The 18,042-nt window shown below is 52.7% G+C and overlaps 2 protein-coding genes across 2 annotated transcripts; one reads left to right on the forward strand and one right to left on the reverse strand.

The window, feature by feature from the left end:
* The first annotated feature begins 1,487 nt into the window (after window positions 1-1,487).
* Window positions 1,488-10,460, forward strand: LOC140202473 (dihydrofolate reductase). The gene is made up of 6 exons (XM_072267352.1): window positions 1,488-1,573; window positions 1,896-1,945; window positions 3,439-3,535; window positions 5,993-6,119; window positions 8,329-8,444; window positions 9,616-10,460. Exons 1-6 carry the CDS (start codon window positions 1,488-1,490, stop codon window positions 9,704-9,706), a joined length of 567 nt encoding a protein of 188 aa, XP_072123453.1. The 3' UTR covers window positions 9,707-10,460.
* Window positions 10,461-11,182: 722 nt separating this feature from the next.
* mterf2 (mitochondrial transcription termination factor 2) lies at window positions 11,183-17,826 on the reverse strand. Its single transcript, XM_072267351.1, has 2 exons — window positions 17,459-17,826; window positions 11,183-12,909 (listed from the first exon to the last, which is right to left on the reverse strand). The coding sequence occupies exon 2, from the start codon at window positions 12,887-12,889 to the stop codon at window positions 11,735-11,737; it is 1,155 nt and encodes a 384-aa protein (XP_072123452.1). The 5' UTR covers window positions 12,890-12,909; window positions 17,459-17,826; the 3' UTR covers window positions 11,183-11,734.
* Between the last annotated feature and the right edge of the window lie 216 nt (window positions 17,827-18,042).

Consider the following 18,042-nt stretch of genomic DNA (forward strand, 5'->3'; position numbering starts at 1 on the left):
TTCTGGCAATTTAGGCAGTAGGACTGTGCAATCAAGTCAATCAAGATTTGAATACCTCAGCAGAAAGCAGTTGATTAGAAAATCAAGATTTGAATAGCTCAGAACCACAAAATACGCTGCAGATGCTGGGGTCAAAGCAACACTCACAATAGACTGGAGGAACTCAGCAGGTCGGGCAGCTTCCGTGGAAATGATCAGTCAATGTTTTGGGCCGGAACCCTTCATCAGGACCGAAGAGGGAAGGGGCAGGAAGGGGAAAGATAAACAGACAGGATCTCCCCGTTGCCACCCACTTCAACTCTGCTTCCCATTTCTATTTGGATATGTCCATACAATGGCCTCCTCTACTGCCATGATGAGGCTAAGCTCAGGTTGGAGGAGCAACACCTCATATACCATCTAGGTAGTCTCCAGCCCCTTGGTAGGAACATAGAATTCTCCAACTTCCGGTAATTCCCTCCCCCTCCCTTCCTCTATCCCTATTTCACTCTGCCCCTCCCCCAGCTGCCTATCACCTCCCTCATGGTTCCACCTCCTTCTACTACCCATTGTGTTTTCCCCTATTCCTTCTTCACCTTTCCTGCTTATCACCTCCCTGCCTCCCTTCCCTAGGGCCTCTGCCCCTTCCCTCTACAGTCCTGACGAAGGGTTCCGGCCCGAAACGTCGACTGATCGTTTCCACGGATGCTGACCGACCTGCTGAGTTCCTCCAGCGTGTTGTGAGTATTGCTTTGATCCCAGCATCTGCAGATTATTTTGTGTTTACGATTCGCTACTCCGCTGCGAAGTCTCTTCGAGGTATGCCTACCCTGAAGAAGGTTAAGTCTTCCCTTCGACGGGAGTTCGGTGAGACCCTCTCTCACTGCTCCCCCTCGGTGATCTCCGGCTCTCTGACCAGATCCTGACCCAGACCCGCTCCCACAGCCACGTCTCCTTCCCGGGAACGTGTCTCCGCCGCCATCAGTTACCGCAGGGATTCCGGCTCCCCGCTCAATCCACCGGAGTCTGTCTTCACATGCTGGTATAGACAAGTCCCTATCTCACCGAGGGTTTGAGACCCGTTGGCTACCCTCACCTGGTTTAGCCGGCTTGTCGAAGCCGTTGCCCGGGGTGTGGCCACTGTCGCATGCAAACAGCTACGGGGAGCCACAGGTGAGAGCTGAGTGCCGGGTGGGGACCAAAGTGGACAAACCGCCCTGAAAAGGACAGGACATGTTCCCCCACCAGAGATGCTACCCCTCCCTGACAGCCCAGTGTTATGGATACTGTTCATTCAGATCAGATCGTTACACAATGCGTTGAGATGGAACTTGCAGTCACAGAGAGACTGTGGTAATTCCACACAAACAGCGGCGAGGCTCGGGATCGAATCCGAGTCCCCGCAGGTGTGAGGCGACGGCTCCGCGCGGTGGCTGTTCCGCATTCACTGCCTGGAGTGGAGTCGCAGTTGATCTCTCGGCAGACGCGCTGCTTGGCACCGGCCGCCAATGGACGGGAAACCCTTGCGTCTGATCGCCGCCGCCGACGCGGAGCTGGGGATCGGTCTGGGTGGGCACCTGCCCTGGCATCTGCCGTGAGTACCGGGACAAACGCAACGCGCTCCATACACTGGATCCCGTGATCTGGACAGCGCGCTCCGGACTCCGCATCCCGGGACCCCGACACGCGGCTCCAGCTGCAGGACACTCAATCCCGAGAATCGGACTGTGCTCTGGAGTTTGGGAAACCGGACACCGGACACCGAACTCCGAACACCAGCCCTAGGAATGTCGGACACCGGACATTCGTCTCCAGACCCCATGAACCCAATCGGAGCCTGAGATACAGTTGTGCCGATCTAGCTGGGAATTCCCAACATTCCTGCCCGCCCAGAATTACCGAATTTCTCTCCGCAGGAACGAGTTCAACTGGTTCGTATCCCGGATCACTGCCGTTTCCGAGCCAGGTAAGTGAGACCTTCGAGCCGCGAGAGGCGTTGCAGGGACGAGGCCGCGGTGGCGACCCCAGGGGAGGGGGGTGGGGTGGGGGGGCACCCAGGGGCGCGGCCAGAGGGGAGAGGTTGAGCTAGGTGAGTAGGTGGGCGGGGTCTGAATTGCGAGGTGCGGAACCAGAGGGGGACGGGAGACCAGGGCGTGCAGAGGGGAGAGGTTGGGGCCTGAGTGGGCAGAGCCAGAACAGAGAGGTACAGAGCCACAGGAGCAAAATGGAGACATGGTCATGGTGGTAGGATAGTGGGGGCAGGAGGCTCTGCGAGGGTCGGGTGGGGGTGGAGACAGGGAGGAGGATGCAGTTTGTTCCAGGTTCAGACCTGTCACAACCGCTGAAGGAGGATGTGAGGCAGTGGGGGCCAGTTACCCATGACTTGTGCCCCCTGCCTCCTGCCCCCTCGGACACTACCTAGCCTACCACGGAATTTTATTTCAGGTTTGCAGCAGCCATCAGAGTTAGTTCTCACTGGGAATTTGGGGAAGGTCATATTCCATGGGAAGGGGAGGTCAAGTGGGATCTCATCCACAAGGCCGGAGAAGGACATCGGATGAGTCCGAAAGATAGTGGGCTATTGAGGGGGCTCCCACTATTGGGAGTCTCTGAAGCAGGGTATCCCTGCTGGGTTTCCTGTTGTGGGGATCTCACTTATAGTGGGGTCCTGGGAAAGTTACCTCTGGAGGGGTTCCCAGTGGGGGTCTCGCTGCATCGGGGGTCCCAGGTTGGAGTGGGATCTGACTGGTGGTGGGATGGGGACCTCGGTTCCTACCTATTGGAAAATTGTGGGGTTTAGTCCTGAACCTCCCATCCATAGAACGGAACAGGTACAGGCCCTTCAGCTCATGAAGAGGCTGCTCAGGTCTCCCAATGTCAGCAGAGAGGTCTTTTGAAGAAATGTTACTGTGCAACTTGTCTGTTTAAGTTTGAGCTCGGAGGTGTCAGATCCAGGTGACACTCGAGCATGTGGAGGGCAGAGGGAGCCTGCCTGGGAGAAGTTTGTTTGAGTCAATCCTGAGGTTGCTCATTCAGCTTCACAACTGCCTTGTCTCCACATGACATTATCTCTGGCATGATGCACACAGGGCCAAATTAGTTTAAAGTCACAGAAATCTGTAATGTAATCCAGTAACCAGGCTGATGTGTCATCCAACACCCAGAGAATGCTGGAGGAATGCAGCAGATCAGGCAGCATCAGTGGACATTGATCCTTTGCGTCCAGGCCCTTCACCTGCATTCCATGTGAACTCTGTAGTCCTGATGAAGGATCTCAACTCAAAGATTCAACTGTCCATTTCCCATCACAGATACTGCCTGACACACTGAGTTCCGAGTATGTTGCTGTGGACTCTGACCTCTGCGGTCTCATTTGTGATCTGAATTGCTGACTTCAAGAGCCATGGCCACTCTGTCTGTAAACGTTGTTCATCACAGTCACCTTCTGTCCAACTTCAGGCAAGAAGAACATGCTGATCTGGGGTAGATACAGTGCGGTCAGTCCCTCCCAGCCCCTGCCAAACTGCTACCGTGTCTGCTTAAGTAGGACCTTGCGGTAAGGAGCCTAGAAATAATGTCTGCATAACAACTGTGGACAGGTGGGGTGGGTTAGTGTCGGATTCTTAGAGATAGGATCTATAGGCATTTAGAGAATCATGGTCTGATCAGGGACAGTCAGCATGGCTTTGTGAAGGGCAGATCGTGTCTAACAAGCCTGATAGAGTTCTTTGAGGAGGTGACCAGGCATATAGGGTAGTGCAGTGGATGTGATCTATATGGATTTTAGTAAGGCATTTGACAAGGTTCCACATGGTAGGCTTATTCAGAAAGTTAGAAGGCATGGGATCCAGGGAAGTTTGGCCAGGTGGATTCAGAATTGGCTTGCCTGCAGAAGGCAGAGGGTGGTGGTGGAGGGAGTACATTCAGATTGGAGGATTGTGACTAGTGGTGTCCCACAAGGATCGGTTCTGGGATGTCTACTTTTCGTGATTTTTATTAACGACCTGGATGTGGGGATAGAAGGGTGGGTTGGCAAGTTTGCAGACGACACAAAGGTTAGTGGTGTTGTAGATAGTGTAGAGGATTGTCAAAGATTACAGAGAGACATTGATAGGATGCAGAAGTGGGCTGAGAAGTGGCAGATGGAGTTCAACCCGGAGAAGTGTGAGGTGGTACACTTTGGAAGGACAAACTCCAAGGCAGAGTACAAAGTAAATGGCAGGATACTTGGTAGTGTGGAGGAGCAGAGGAATCTCGGGGTACATGTCCACAGATCCCTGAAAGTTGCCTCACAGGTGGATAGGGTAGTTAAGAAAGCTTATGGGGTGTTAGCTTTCATAAGTCGAGGGATAGAGTTTAAGAGTAGCGATGTAATGATGCATCTCTATAAAACTCTGGTTAGGCCACACTTGGAGTATTGTGTCCAGTTCTGGTCACCTCACTATAGGAAGGATGTGGAAGCATTGGAAAGGGTACAGAGGAGATTTACCAGGATGCTGCCTGGTTTAGAAAGTATGCATTATGATCAGAGATTAAGGGAGCTAGGGCTTTACTCTTTGGAGAGAAGGAGGATGAGAGGAGACATGATAGAGGTGTACAAGATAATAAGAGGAATAGATAGAGTGGATAGCCAGCGCCTCTTCCCCAGGGCACCACTGCTCAATACAAGAGGACATGGCTTTAAGGTAAGGGGTGGGAAGTTCAAGGGGGATATTAGAGGAAGGTTTTTTACTCAGAGAGTGGTTGGTGCGTGGAATGCACTGCCTGAGTCAGTGGTGGAGGCAGATACACTAGTGAAGTTTAAGAGACTACTGGACAGGTATATGGAGGAATCTAAGGTGGGGGCTTATATGGGAGGCAGGGTTTGAGGGTCGGCACAACATTGTGGGCCGAAGGGCCTGTACTGTGCTGTACTATTCTATGTTCTATGTACACAGGGTGGATGCATCAGTGACATAGGGTGGGTCAGCAGTGTTAGACACAAGATAGGCCAGTTACAAGGAAAGAGGTATTTGCAGCCTTGAAGCTCATTAAGGTGGACAAATCCCCAGGACCTGACCAAAGGCACCCCTGAACTTTATGCAAGGCCAGGGAAGGAATCATGGAGGCCCCTGCAGAGATACTTGCTTCATTGTTAGCCACTGGTGAAGCTCCAGAGGGCTAATATTGTCAAAGACAGGCCAGGAAACTACAGGCCGGTGAGCCTGACGTCAGTCGTAGGGACGTTACTGGAGGGAATCCTGAGGGGCGAGATCTACCACCACTCAAGGTCAAGGCCTGAACAGGTATAGACAGAATGGTCACGTCTGACAAATCCTCTGGAATTTTTCAGATAAGTAAGGGGACGTTCTTTGTATTGAATTTACTAAGGCTTTGACGAGGTTCCACATGACAGGCTGATCCAGAAGGTTAGGTCACGTGGGTTCGGGCAGAGCCAGTGAGGTGGATTCAGAATTGCCTCGAAGATCAGAAGCTGATGTTGAGGGCTGAAGGGCGATTCTCCAACTGGAGGCCAAAATCTAGTGGAATGTCCCGGGGTCAGAGTTATTTATTTATGTAGATGATTGGGATGTGAATATAACTGGCATGATTAGCAAGTTTGCTGATGATACAAGAAAAGGGGGTCTTGTTGATAGTGAAGCAGGTCATTATGAATTACAAAGAGATTTTTATCAGTTAGGATTGGGGAGTCCAAAACTAGAGGGCAGATATGCAAGATGAGATGGGGGAGAGGTAACAGTGAGTACCTGGAATGAGCTGCCAGAGGATGTGGTTAAGGCAGGTGCAATAGTAACCAGACATACCTGGAAGGGAGGGGCTTAGATGGTGGTAGACTGGGATTAGCAGGGTGAGTGGTGGGTCTGGACCAGGTAGGTCAGAGGGCCTCTTTCCATGCTGTCTCACTCCGTGACTCTCCAGCATTAAATGCTGTGAGCCCAGTACCAAGTGTAACAATTGCAGGTGAGGAGCAAGCTGTGTATTGTACTGTGTCAGCGGGTCTTTTCTTTATTAGCTGTGTGCCTCCTGGTGCGGACCATGTCTGCCGAGATTTTGCCAGTGCCATCCAGCTCGCCTCCCTCCCTCCCCTGAGTGACACCATTGAAACCGTCTGGGTCCTTGGCGGGACACACGTCTATCAGGTACGCATGTGTGAGTGTGTACGATTACTGAGCACAGAACCTCCTGTGTCTGTGCAGCGTCTGACTAACCTTACTGCTGGGGATCTGACCTCATTCCACTGTTCCCTCCTAGCTCCAACACGGAACCCACCCACCAGCAAACCTTTGCTAAAGTCAATAATTTTATCAGGGGTCAGGTCACTGGGAGTTATTGTTTCACCCGCACACTCTCAGTGGTTGGTTTATTATTGTCACATGTATCCAAAGTACAGCGAAAACTTTGCTTTGCTTGTAATTCATACAGATCATTTCATCACATCAGTGTTGTGACATAGTATTGTCACATGTACCAAGACACAGTGAAAAACTGTTCAGACAGGTCAGATCATGACTCAGTGCACTGAGGTTGAACAAGGTAAAACAATAATAATACGGAATAAATTGTAACAGTTACATGGACAGTGTAGTGCAGTGCAGGAAAATGATAAAGTGCAAGATCATAACGAGGCAGATTGTGAGGCCAAGACTCCATTTTATCGTACACCAGGTCCGCTCGAGAGCCAGATAACAGCAGGGCAGAAGCTGTTCTTGAACCTGTCAGTACGTGGTTTCGGACCTTTGTATCTTCTGCCTGATAGGGGAGGGGAGAAGGGAGAATATCTGAGGTGGGTAGGGTCTTTGATTATGCTGGCTGTTTTACGGAAAGCAGAATGAAGTGTAACAGCTGCAGAGAAAGTGCAGTGCAGGCAGACCGTAAGGTGCAAGTTAGATTGTGAGGTCAAGAGCCTATGTTATCATACTAGGGAACATTGGGTAGTCTTATAACAGTGAGGTAGATGCTGTCCACGAGCATGGTGGTACATGTTTTCAGGTTTTTGTATCTTCTGCCCAATAGGAGAGAAATTGTCCGAGGTAGTTGGGTCTGTGATTACGCTGGCTGCTTTACCGAGGCAGCAAGAAGGATAGACAGAGTCCATGGAGGGGAGGCTGGTTTCCCTGATGTGCCGAGTTGTGTCCACAACTCTCTGCAAGTTTCTTGTGATCAGAGAGAGAACAGTTGCCGTACCAAGCCTTGGTGCATCCGATAGGATATTTTCTGTGGTACAGCAATAAAAATTGGTAGAGGTGGAACGGGACATGCCTCCTGAGGATGCTGGAGCTCAGGAATTCTGAGTACTCACTGCCAGAGAGTTTTGTCTACCACTGCTTTCTCCAGGAGAGTTTCAACAGGACACACGTTACTGCCATGCCATGATGCCATAAGAACATAAGACACGGGAACAGAATTAGGCTATTCGGCCCATCGGGTCTGCTCTACCATTCCATCATGGCTGATTTGTTATCCCTCTCAATCCCACTCTCCTCCCTTCTCCCTGTCATCTCCCTGACTAATCAAGAACCCATTAACCTCTGCTTTAAATATACCCAATTATATTATTAATGCACATCAGAAAAAACCTTTTAATATCCTGACTTTTTGTGCAAGGAAGAACATTTTACTTTGTTGGGTATCCGATAAGGCCCCCGGACTTTCTGGTTAGCGTAAATTAATCATGGAGTACATTCCTTTGGACTTTTTAACATGTATGGTACACTCAACAACAAATAGTTTTCATAAAACATGTCAACCTTTTCTACAATATGTAGATTTAAACCTGTCTGCTATACTAATAAGGGCTTTTGTATAGGATGTGGTGGTGATGTCTACACTTTGACGGAAGTGTTCTGATAGCTAATATCTGTGAGAGGAAGAAATGTAAATGTACCTGGAAATTGAAAGTTTTGTTATGCTGAGCAAAAAAGAAAAATATAAAAAATATATATACCCAATTACTTGGCTTCCACTGCTGTCTGTGGCAATGAATTCTACAAACTCACCACGCTCTGGCTAAAGAAATTTCTCATTATCTTTGTTCTAAAGGGACGTCCTTCTATGCTAAGGCTGTACCCTCTGGTGCTATCGGAAATAGGCTCTCCATATCCACTCTATCAAGGGATTTTGATATTCAATAGGTTTCAACAAGTCTCCCCCCCAACCCCCATTCTTCTAAACTCCAAAGAGTAAAGGCCCAGAGAAATCAAATGCTTCTCAAACATTAACCCTGTCGTTCACAAGATCATTCCTGTGAACTTCCTCTGGACCCTCTCAAAATCGCTCATAACAATCCAAAAGCAATCTGACCAATGCCTTATAAAAGTGCCAATCGTTCCTTTTCTATCTTGGTTACAGGAAGCCTTGAAACATCCAAACTGTGAGCAGATTTATCTGACCAACATCATGGCTTGCTTCAATTGCGACACTTTCTTCCCAGAATTTGACCAGCAGATCTTCCGGTTGCTGGATGAGTAAGGAATTGATATTTTTCTCCTGATTTACCAGTGCTGTGAGAGTCTCGTCTCTCCACCCCTCAGGTCCAGATTAGACTCTAAGTGAAAGGATTTCCCCCTAGAGCCCCCCTGAACCTTTTCCACATACTCTAACCTGAGTCCTCTCTGTGTTATCGGTCAGCCAGCATCTGTGTGGAGAGAGTGGGAGACTGCCTAATTGGAGTGAGGTCTGGTTTGGGAGGTGTGCTCTATGCTGTGTCCCAGTGTTCCTGTTGGGACACATGAACAAGGGCAGGTGATGTATAGTGGAATGCCAGTCCACTCTGGAGAATACTTAAGGACTAGCTTTGAAAAAATATAGACCTGCATTTCTCTACCATGTCTATACCAACCATAATGTCTAATTTAAACCAACCTCACCTGCCTGTACATGATTCATATCCTTCCATTCCCTGTCTAAGTGCCTCACAAGATGCAGAGCAGGCTTGACCCAAACGCAGAATGGCAGAGATAATTTAGGGGTGAGTGATAACTTTAATAATAAACAATAAGTACCAAGCCAAAAGGGACCACAAAACAAGCGAGAACAGACACTAAACAGGCAACAAAGTAAACTTTAGGCAGGGAGTGTGAAAGCTTGGAGTAACTAACTGTGGTCGGCTGGTTCGATGAGTGAACAAGGATTGAGGATGAGAGCTGGGTTTAAATAAGCTGCAGGTGATGAGTTAGAAACAAGTGGCAGGTGATTTCTGTTAGCTGCGTGGAGAACAGGAGGAGCTTGCCTGTGCAGGTCTGACAAACTCTGCTGTTGTGTTTGTTTCTACAATGTTCTGTGTTTATAAAAAAAATCATCTTAACCTACGCATCTCCTTTAAACTTACCTCTTCTCACCCTAAAATTATGCCCTCTAATAATTAACATTTCCACCCTGTCTATGCCTCTCATAATCTTATAAGCCTCTATCAGATCTTCCCTCAGTCTCTGCCTCTCCAGAAAAAAAACAACCCAAGTTTCTCTAAACTCTCCTTATAGCTGATGGCCTGTAATCCAGGCAGCATCCTGGTGAAACTCTTCTGCACCCTCTCCACGGCCTCCACATCATGTCTGTAGCGTAGCGACCAGAACTGTCCAGACCATGTTGTTCAGGATGACCAGACTGTTAAACTATTTCTTTTGCTATTTTTATTAGGTTTCCTGGAATTCCAGGTGAGATTCTGGAAGAAAATGGCATCAAATATAAATTTCAAGTCTTTCAGAAGGTTTCCCACCGGCAAATCTGAGCCTAGAGAACTGCGTACCTACGTCAGATTGGAGCAGTTCTTGTAGACACCAGAGATTCTTCAGATGTTGGAACTTAGGAGGAATACACACAATGTGCTGGAGAAACTCAGCGGGTCAGGCAGCAGATATGACAAGTGGCATTTCTGTTCAAGACATTTCATCAGGCCTGGAAAAAAAAAGAGGGAAGGTAGCTGGTCTAAAAGATGGTGGGGGGAGGCGCGTTAGAGCAAGAGCAAGTGGTGATGGGTGAATCCATGTGAGGGAGGAGAGAGTGGGAATGGTGTTTCTTGTGTTGGATCACACACTTTCTGGATGTGAAGACCAGACAGATTCTGACTACGTGAATGACTAATTTTAAACTTCTGTTAGCCAAACTGTATTGGTTTCTACATTTCAGCTGTGTGGAGGGGCGGGAGCCTGCTGCGTGGCCTATGGGTTGCTCTCCATATCATACTGCCCTGACTGATGGCACTACACCAACAACGTAGGAAGCTATGATGCAACATCCATTGTTGACCCTGACCTTGGAGCCAAAAAGATTTACAGTATCACTGATTATACCTCTAGTTGCCCACTAGCCATGCAATCATTTTGTCTATCTGATGAAAATTTGTCAAAAACCTGCAGTCCAATGTTGGTCATACCTGTCACACCTCTGCATTCCCTGGATATCCAGACTGTTTGGTCTACAACCCATGTGTTTGCTGGCAAAAAAAGATTCCTCCTTGGATACATCTGACTTTTTCTGAAATAAAGTGAGAAAATATTGGAAATACTGAGATAGTGATCGAGGTGTGGACAAGAGCAAAGTGGGGGGGGGGGCGCAGAGCGATCTAATCATGTCAGACCTGAATTGTGAAGGAGAAGAGAGCTTTTCATCCTCCCTGTGTAACAACGAGGGGGAGGTGGGAGATCATAGAGGGAGGTGCAGAGGGTGTGAGTGACAGAGGGACGAAGTGATGGGGCGGAGGGCGTGAGGGACGGAGAGGATTTGGGAGGGTGTGAGGTAACAAGGTTCGGTTCACTCTAGTCAGTGAGGGTGAGTCAGAGGACGAAGGGAACACTGGACACCATTTTGGAGAGACTCATCTCAGCTGGGAATGGAAATGAAAGGATAAAAAGGTTCAGCTTGCTGTGGACTTTCCAAGCCCGGGTGCAAAAGGTGGAGGGGTGGGCAGGGGGCTAGAAACCACATCCCATAAAACCCAGAGCTACAGAAACACCAACAGAAGCTCCAAAAACCTCATCCCTGGGAGAGGAAGGACCTTTGACAACTTGAAAGACTGGCTGTCCCAGGACAGAGGGCCCTGGCGAGCTGCTGTCCTGTCAGCAGCCTGTGCCCCAGTAGGGTGATGGGCTTACCTAAGTAAATACGGTAAAGTGGCTTCCTCAGTAGGAGCAGGACAGGAGGAAGCATGGCTGAGATAACAAGGTGGTGGAGGGAGAAGGAAGTCTCCTGTGCAGATTCACCAATTAGAAGAAACCATTTCTGTAAATTCAGTTTATTGTTTTAGATAAATTCACATGAGCATCCCCGACAGTCCAAACACAGAACATAAAAGTCAGACAGCATTACCTCCCGATCAGCTCTGGGACGTTCCCGGGTGAGAGAGTTGTGGTGTAACACACCCATGGTGGTCCCAGCTTCGGGTTGGCGGAGGGACCTACACTTAATTGCCGTGGTGATTTTATTTACTGATTTCGAGGTACAGCAGAGAGCAGACCCTTCTGGTTAACGAGCTGTGCCATCCGGCACCCCACGATTTAACCCTAACTTCATCACAATGACCAATTAACCTACTAACCAGTAACTCTTTAGACTGTGGGAGGAAACTGGAGCACCCAGAGGAAACTCACGTGCTCACTGGGAGAATAAACATCAGAATTGAACTCTGAACTCCGACGGCCCGAGCTGTAATGTCGCGTTAACCACTACCCTACCATGGTTAGCAGGACGTGGACAGCTCTGGGTCGGTGGTGGGAGACACCTCCACAGTTGTCTCAGTTCCGTCAGTAACTTGCCATCCTCAGTTCTCGATGTCTAAGGGAGCCACTGGATTAAAGAGTGGCCGCTCCTGCCTCCGTGCCATCTTTCCATAACCGGCCTCAAAGTCCTTCCTGGTTGCAGCCAACAGATCCAGGCTGTCCCGCTCCTTGCTGTTACCCAGCGCACGCAGTTTCTGCAGCCGGTACTGCAGAATGTGTGTGGACACCTCCAGAATGGCTGGACTCTCCTTCACCCGCTCTACAGAGAACCCGTCCCTCAGGATGGCCTGTAGCCGCTCCTGCAACACCTCAACTGAGAGGTACAACAGGCCTGGGCACCTCAGCATCAGGCTCCGCAGCTCCTCGCTACTACAGTGCAGTTCCTGCTGGCAGAACCCAGCACAAGCCTCCATTCCATGGGGGGATAGCTCCAGGATTAACCCCCTGAGTTTGGCGATCAGCTGCAGGCACTCCACAGGGCTGAAGCCCATGGCCTGTAGACCAGTCAAGTTCTCCACCAGCTTCTCTGGAGGGTTCAGCAAGGCTACGGGGTTCTGGCTCAACAGTTTCACCAGCCAGGTATTCATGTTGGCTTGGGTCCCTCCCAGCTGAAGGAAGGCCTTCTGCAGAGCCTCAACCATAGCCCGATTTCTCCCCACGTCATTGCAGAAGATCTGTGGGCATGTGGCCAGCAAGCGTCTGATAATCCTCCTGTTTAGGTTTAACTGCTCCAGGTACCTGACGTTGTCCTGCCAGTTCCTGGAGTTTTTGGTGATAAAGAAAGATTCAGGACACTGCTCAACTATTCTCAGCAGCTCCTCCTTGTTAGGGCACAGAGAGGCCCACAACGCCCACTGGGCCCTGGTTTCCGATGGTGGACAGAGAACAGCTTCTGGATATCGTTGCAAGATCCTCGCCACTGTCTTCTCCTCGGCTCCCATCACCTTCAAAATGTCGGCCGTTTCGCTGACGTAAGCCTTGTCGGCCAGCAATACCCAACTCTTCAGCTGCCGGACTCTGGTTACATCCACCAACAGAGAGTGCAGGGAATTCACCGTCTGCTGGTTCTCCTGCCCTTCTGCTGTGGGGGCTGTAAGCGGGGCACAGCCACTCCACGAGGGTGGCCATCCTCTGCATCGCCCAGTTGCCAGGAATCCTACTGCCAGCACCCTGTGGAGGGAAACAGCTCTATACATTCCTAACCTCGATCGTCACCCTGGGAAGAAGGAAACTCGTTTAGATACATGGAACAGGCCCTTCCGGCAGCGAGCCACACCTCCCAGCAGCCATCAATTTTAACCCCAGCCTAATCACGGGACAATTTACGCTGACTAATTGATACGTCTTTGGACTGGGAATATCTGAGATGATTTTCATGGGCTCTTCATCTTATGTTCTTGATATTTATTGCTAATTTATTTATTATTATTGCATTTTCATTCTGTTTCTTTGTGTTTACAGTGAATGCCCATAAGAAAATAAATCTCAGGGTGGAATATGGTGACATAAATGTACTTTGATAATACATTTACTTAGAACTTTGAACCAGCAGAGATAGTCAAGTGTTTCAACAGTAGATAAAGAGGGAATGACTGCTCGTGAAAATATTCACCGCATTGTTCTGCCATGCCTTCGAATTAAAACCCTGCACCCAGTTCCCTCCATAACCTCCTGCAGCCCCACCACCTCTGTAATCCCTCCTCCTTCCCCCCACCATTTCCTTCACTCCACTACTGGCAGCTGAGGCACAACATGGAATATAAGAAATTCTAAACACGAGGGGTTTTGCAGATGCTGGTAATCCAGAGCAACACACACAAAATGCTGGAGGAACTCAGCAGGTCAGGCAGCATCTATGGAGAGGAATAAGCAGTCGATGTTTTGGACAGAGACCCTTCATCAGAACTAGAAAGGAATGGGAAAGATACCAGAATAAAAAAGTGGGAAGCCCTCTTCCTCACTCTGGCCTCTTACCCCTTCTCTTCTCCTGCCCCTCACTTTCCCTGGTTCCCCTCCTTCCCTTTCTCTCATGGTCCACTCTCCACTCCTACCAGATTCCTTCGTCTCCAGCCCTCTGCCATTTCCACCCATCACCTCCCAGCTTCTTACTTCATCCCCTCTCCCCCACCCACCTGGCTATGCCTATCACTTTCTTTCCCCTTCCCCCTTCCTTTTTATTCTGCCCTCGTCCCCCTTCCTTTCCAGTCCTGAAGAATGGTCTCGGCCCAAGACATTTACTGTTTATTCAGGATGCTGCCTGACCTGCTGAGTTTCTCTGTCATTTTGTAAATGAGGACTGAGAGTGTTGGAAACATTCAGCAGATCAGACAGTCTCTGTGCAGAGAGAGACAGTCCACATCTCCTGTTGTTGAACTTTAATCAAAACCAGGAAAGCTTGAAATGGAACAGAGAAGGTAGGGGATGCAGAGAACAAATGTCCAAAGCTAAATCAGAGTGAGGGAGTGAGCCCCAGCAGACTGTTCACTGTGGTCACCAATTTCCACCCATCACCTCCCCAAAATCTGTTCTTCAGTCTCTCTAGTGTGTCACCCTGTCGCACACATTCTGTCCTCTCTGTAGCTATTTTTGTACCTATGTATTTTTGTATCCACCCTTCCATCTGTCTGTCTACCCCCTCCTTCTGTCCATCCCCTCCCTCCATTCCTCATCCCTCCGATCCCCCTGTAATCCTAGCCCACCAGTGGGAATTCCATAGCATGGTTTGTAACCCGTACCATCCCTCTCCCGTATCCTCCCCTCTACCTCACACACCTTCCCTACCTCACCCCTACCCACCCTCCCTCCCTCATCCCCACCTCTCACACCTTCCCACCCTCCCTTCCCCTCTACCTCTCACATCTTCCCTCCCTCCTCACTCCCACCTCACACACCTTCCCTCCCTCCCCCTCCCCTACCTCTCACACCTTCCCTTCCTCCCCTTCCCTACCTCACACCTTCCCTCCCTCCCACTCCCCCTCCCCTACCTCACACCTTCCCTCCTTCCCCCTCCCCTACCTCTCACACCCTCTATCCCTCCCCCTCCCCTACCTCTCACACCTTCTCTCCCTCCCCTACCTCTCACACCTTCCCTCCCTTCCTCTTCACCCCCATCTCTCACACCTTCCTTCCCTCTCTCCCCTTCTCACATCTTCCCTCCCTCCTCACCCACACCTCTCACACCTTCCCTCCCTCCCCTATCTCTCACACCTTCCCTCCCTCTCCTCCCCTACCTCACACCTTCCCTCCCTCCCCCTCCCCTACCTCTCACACCTTCCCTCCCTCCCTCCTCACCCCCACCTCTCACACCTTCCTTCCCTCCCTCCCCTCCCCTTCTCACATCTTCCCTCCCTCCTCACCCACACCTCTCACACCTTCCCTCCCTCCCCTATCTCTCACACCTTCCCTCCCTCTCCTCCCCACCTCACACTTTCCCTCCCTCTCCTCCCCACCTCACACCTTCCCTCCCTCCCCTACCTCACACCTTCCCTCCCTCCCCCTCCCCTACCTCTCACACCTTCCCTCCCTCCCTCCTCACCCCCACCTCTCACACCTTCCTTCCCTCCCTCCCCTCCCCTTCTCACATCTTCCCTCCCTCCTCACCCACACCTCTTACACCTTCCCTCCCTCCCCTATCTCTCACATCTTCCCTCCCTCCCCCTCCCCTACCTCACACCTTCCCTCTCTCCCCCTCCCCTACCTCACACCTTCCCTCCCTCCCCCTCCCCTACCTCACACACCTTCTCTCCCCCTCCCCTACCTCACACACCTTCCCTCCCTCCCCCTCCCCTACCTCACACCTTACCTCCCTCCCCCTCCCCTACCTCACACCTTACCTCCCTCCCCTTCCCCTACCTCACACCTTCCCTCCCTCCCCCTCCCCTACCTCACACCTTCCCTCCCTCCCCCTCCCCTACCTCACACACCTTCCCTCCCCCTCCCCTACCTCACACACCTTCCCTCCCTCCCCCTCCCCTACCTCACACCTTATCTCCCTCCCCCTCCCCTACCTCACACCTTACCTCCCTCCCCTTCCCCTACCTCACACCTTCCCTCCCTCCCCCTCCCCTACCTCACACCTTCCCTCCCTCCCCCACCCCTACCTCACACCTTCCCTCCCTCCCCCTCCCCACCTCACACCTTCCCTCCCACCCCCTCCCCCACCTCACACCTTCCCTCCCTCCCCCTCCCCTACCTCACACCTTCCCTCCCACCCCCTCCCCCTCCCCCTCCCCTACCTCACACCTTCCCTCCCACCCCCTCCCCCTCCCCTACCTCACACCTTACCTCCCTCCCCTTCCCCTACCTCACACCTTCCCTCCCTCCCCTACCTCACACCTTCCATCCCTCCCCCTCCCCTACCTCACACCTTCCCTCCCACCCCCTCCCCCACCTCACACCTTCCTCCCACCCCCCTCCCCCTCCCCTACCTCACACCTTACCTCCCTCCCCCTCCCCTACCTCACACCTTCCCTCCCACCCCTCCCCCTCCCCCTCCCCCACCTCACACCTTCCCTCCCAACCCCTCCCCCTCCCCTACCTCACACCTTCCCTCCCTCCCCCTCCCCTACCTCACACCTTCCGTCCCTCCCCCTCCCCTACCTCACACCTTCCCTCCCTCCCCCTCCCCTACCTCACACCTTCCCTCCCACCCCCTCCCCCTCCCCTACCTCACACCTTCCCTCCCACCCCCTCCCCCTCCCCTACCTCACACCTTCCCTCCCACCCCCTCCCCCTCCCCTACCTCACACCTTCCCTCCCACCCCCTCCCCCTCCCCTACCTCACACCTTCCCTCCCACCCCCTCCCCCTCCCCTACCTCACACCTTACCTCCCTCCCCCTCCCCTACCTCACACCTTCCCTCCCCCTCCCCTACCTCACACCTTACCTCCCTCCCCCTCCCCTACCTCACACCTTCCCTCCCCCTCCCCTACCTCACACCTTCCCTCCCTCCCCACACCTTCCCTCCCTCCCTCCCCCTCCCCCTCCCCCTCCTCACACCTTCCCTCCCTCCCTCCCCCTCCCCCTCCCCCTCCCCCTCCTCACACCTTCCCTCCCTCCCTCCCCCTCCCCCTCCCCTACCCCCTCCCCCTCCCCCTCCCCCTCCCCCTCTCCCTCCCTCCCCCTCCCTCTCCCCCTCCCTCCCCCTCCCTCTCCCCCTCCCTCCCCCTCCCTCCCCCCCTCCCCCTCCCTCCCCCCCCTCCCCCTCCCTCCCCCTCCCTCCCCCCCCTCCCCCCCCCTCCCCCTCCCTCCCCCCCCTCCCCCTCCCCCCCTCCCCCTCCCCCTCCCCCCCTCCCCCTCCCCCTCCCCCCCCTCCCCCTCCCCCTCCCCCCCCTCCCCCTCCCCCTCCCCCCCCTCCCCCTCCCCCCCCCTCCCCCTCCCCCCTCTCCCCCTCCCTCCCCCTCCCCCTCCCCCCTCCCTCCCCCTCCCCCTCCCCCCCTCCCCCTCCCCCTCCCCCCCTCCCCCCCCCCCTCTCCCCCTCCCCCTCCCCCCTCTCCCCCTCTCTCCCCCTCCCCCCTCTCCCCCTCCCCCCTCTCCCCCTCCCCCCTCTCCCCCCTCTCCCCCTCCCCCCTCTCCCCTCTCCCCCTCCCCCCTCTCCCCCTCCCCCTCCCCCCTCTCCCCCTCCCCCTCCCCCCTCTCCCCCTCCCCCCTCTCCCTCTCCCTCTCCCCCTCCCCCTCCCCCTCCCCCTCCCCCTCCCCCTCCCCCTCCCCTACCTCACACCTCCCGTCCCTCTCCTCCTCCCCCGGGTAGACCCAGGGCCCCTTACCCTCACTCTCTCTCGAAGCCCTGGATGCGAGGCCACTCTCTCCTCCTCCCCGAGGCCGCACTTCCACCGCTGCGCCAATCCCGACAGCGGGCCTTCCGGGGGCGGAGCGGCGGCCGAGCTGGCCTGATCCCCGGGCTCCGGGCTGCGCTCGCCGGCTGGACGCATCTCCGTCTCCTGGCCGTCGGATCGACCCGGAGTTCTGCAGAGAGTCCGCGGGATGCGGCTGAAACCGAAGCCGGGTGACGAGAGCCCAGGGAATGGAGGGTCAGAGTCAAGTTAATATCACCGGCACTTACGGTGAAATCTGTTGTTTTGTAGCAGCAGTGCAGTACAATACATAGTAATAAATATAAATTACAAAGGAAGTAAATTGTTGAATATAAAATTAAGGTAGATAGGTAGTGCAAAAAAACTTAAGTAGTGTTCAGGGTTCAATGTCTATTTAGAAATCGGATGGCAGAGAGAATTTACTTTATACTTTATTATCGACAAACACTTGACACTAGAGTGTACAATCATCACAACGATATTTGATTCTGCGCTTTCCGCTCCCTGGATTACAAATATTAAATATTAAAAATAAG

The sequence above is a fragment of the Mobula birostris genome, chromosome 9 (genome assembly GCF_030028105.1).
Source record: "Mobula birostris isolate sMobBir1 chromosome 9, sMobBir1.hap1, whole genome shotgun sequence".
NCBI classification, from domain to species: Eukaryota; Metazoa; Chordata; class Chondrichthyes; order Myliobatiformes; family Myliobatidae; genus Mobula; species Mobula birostris.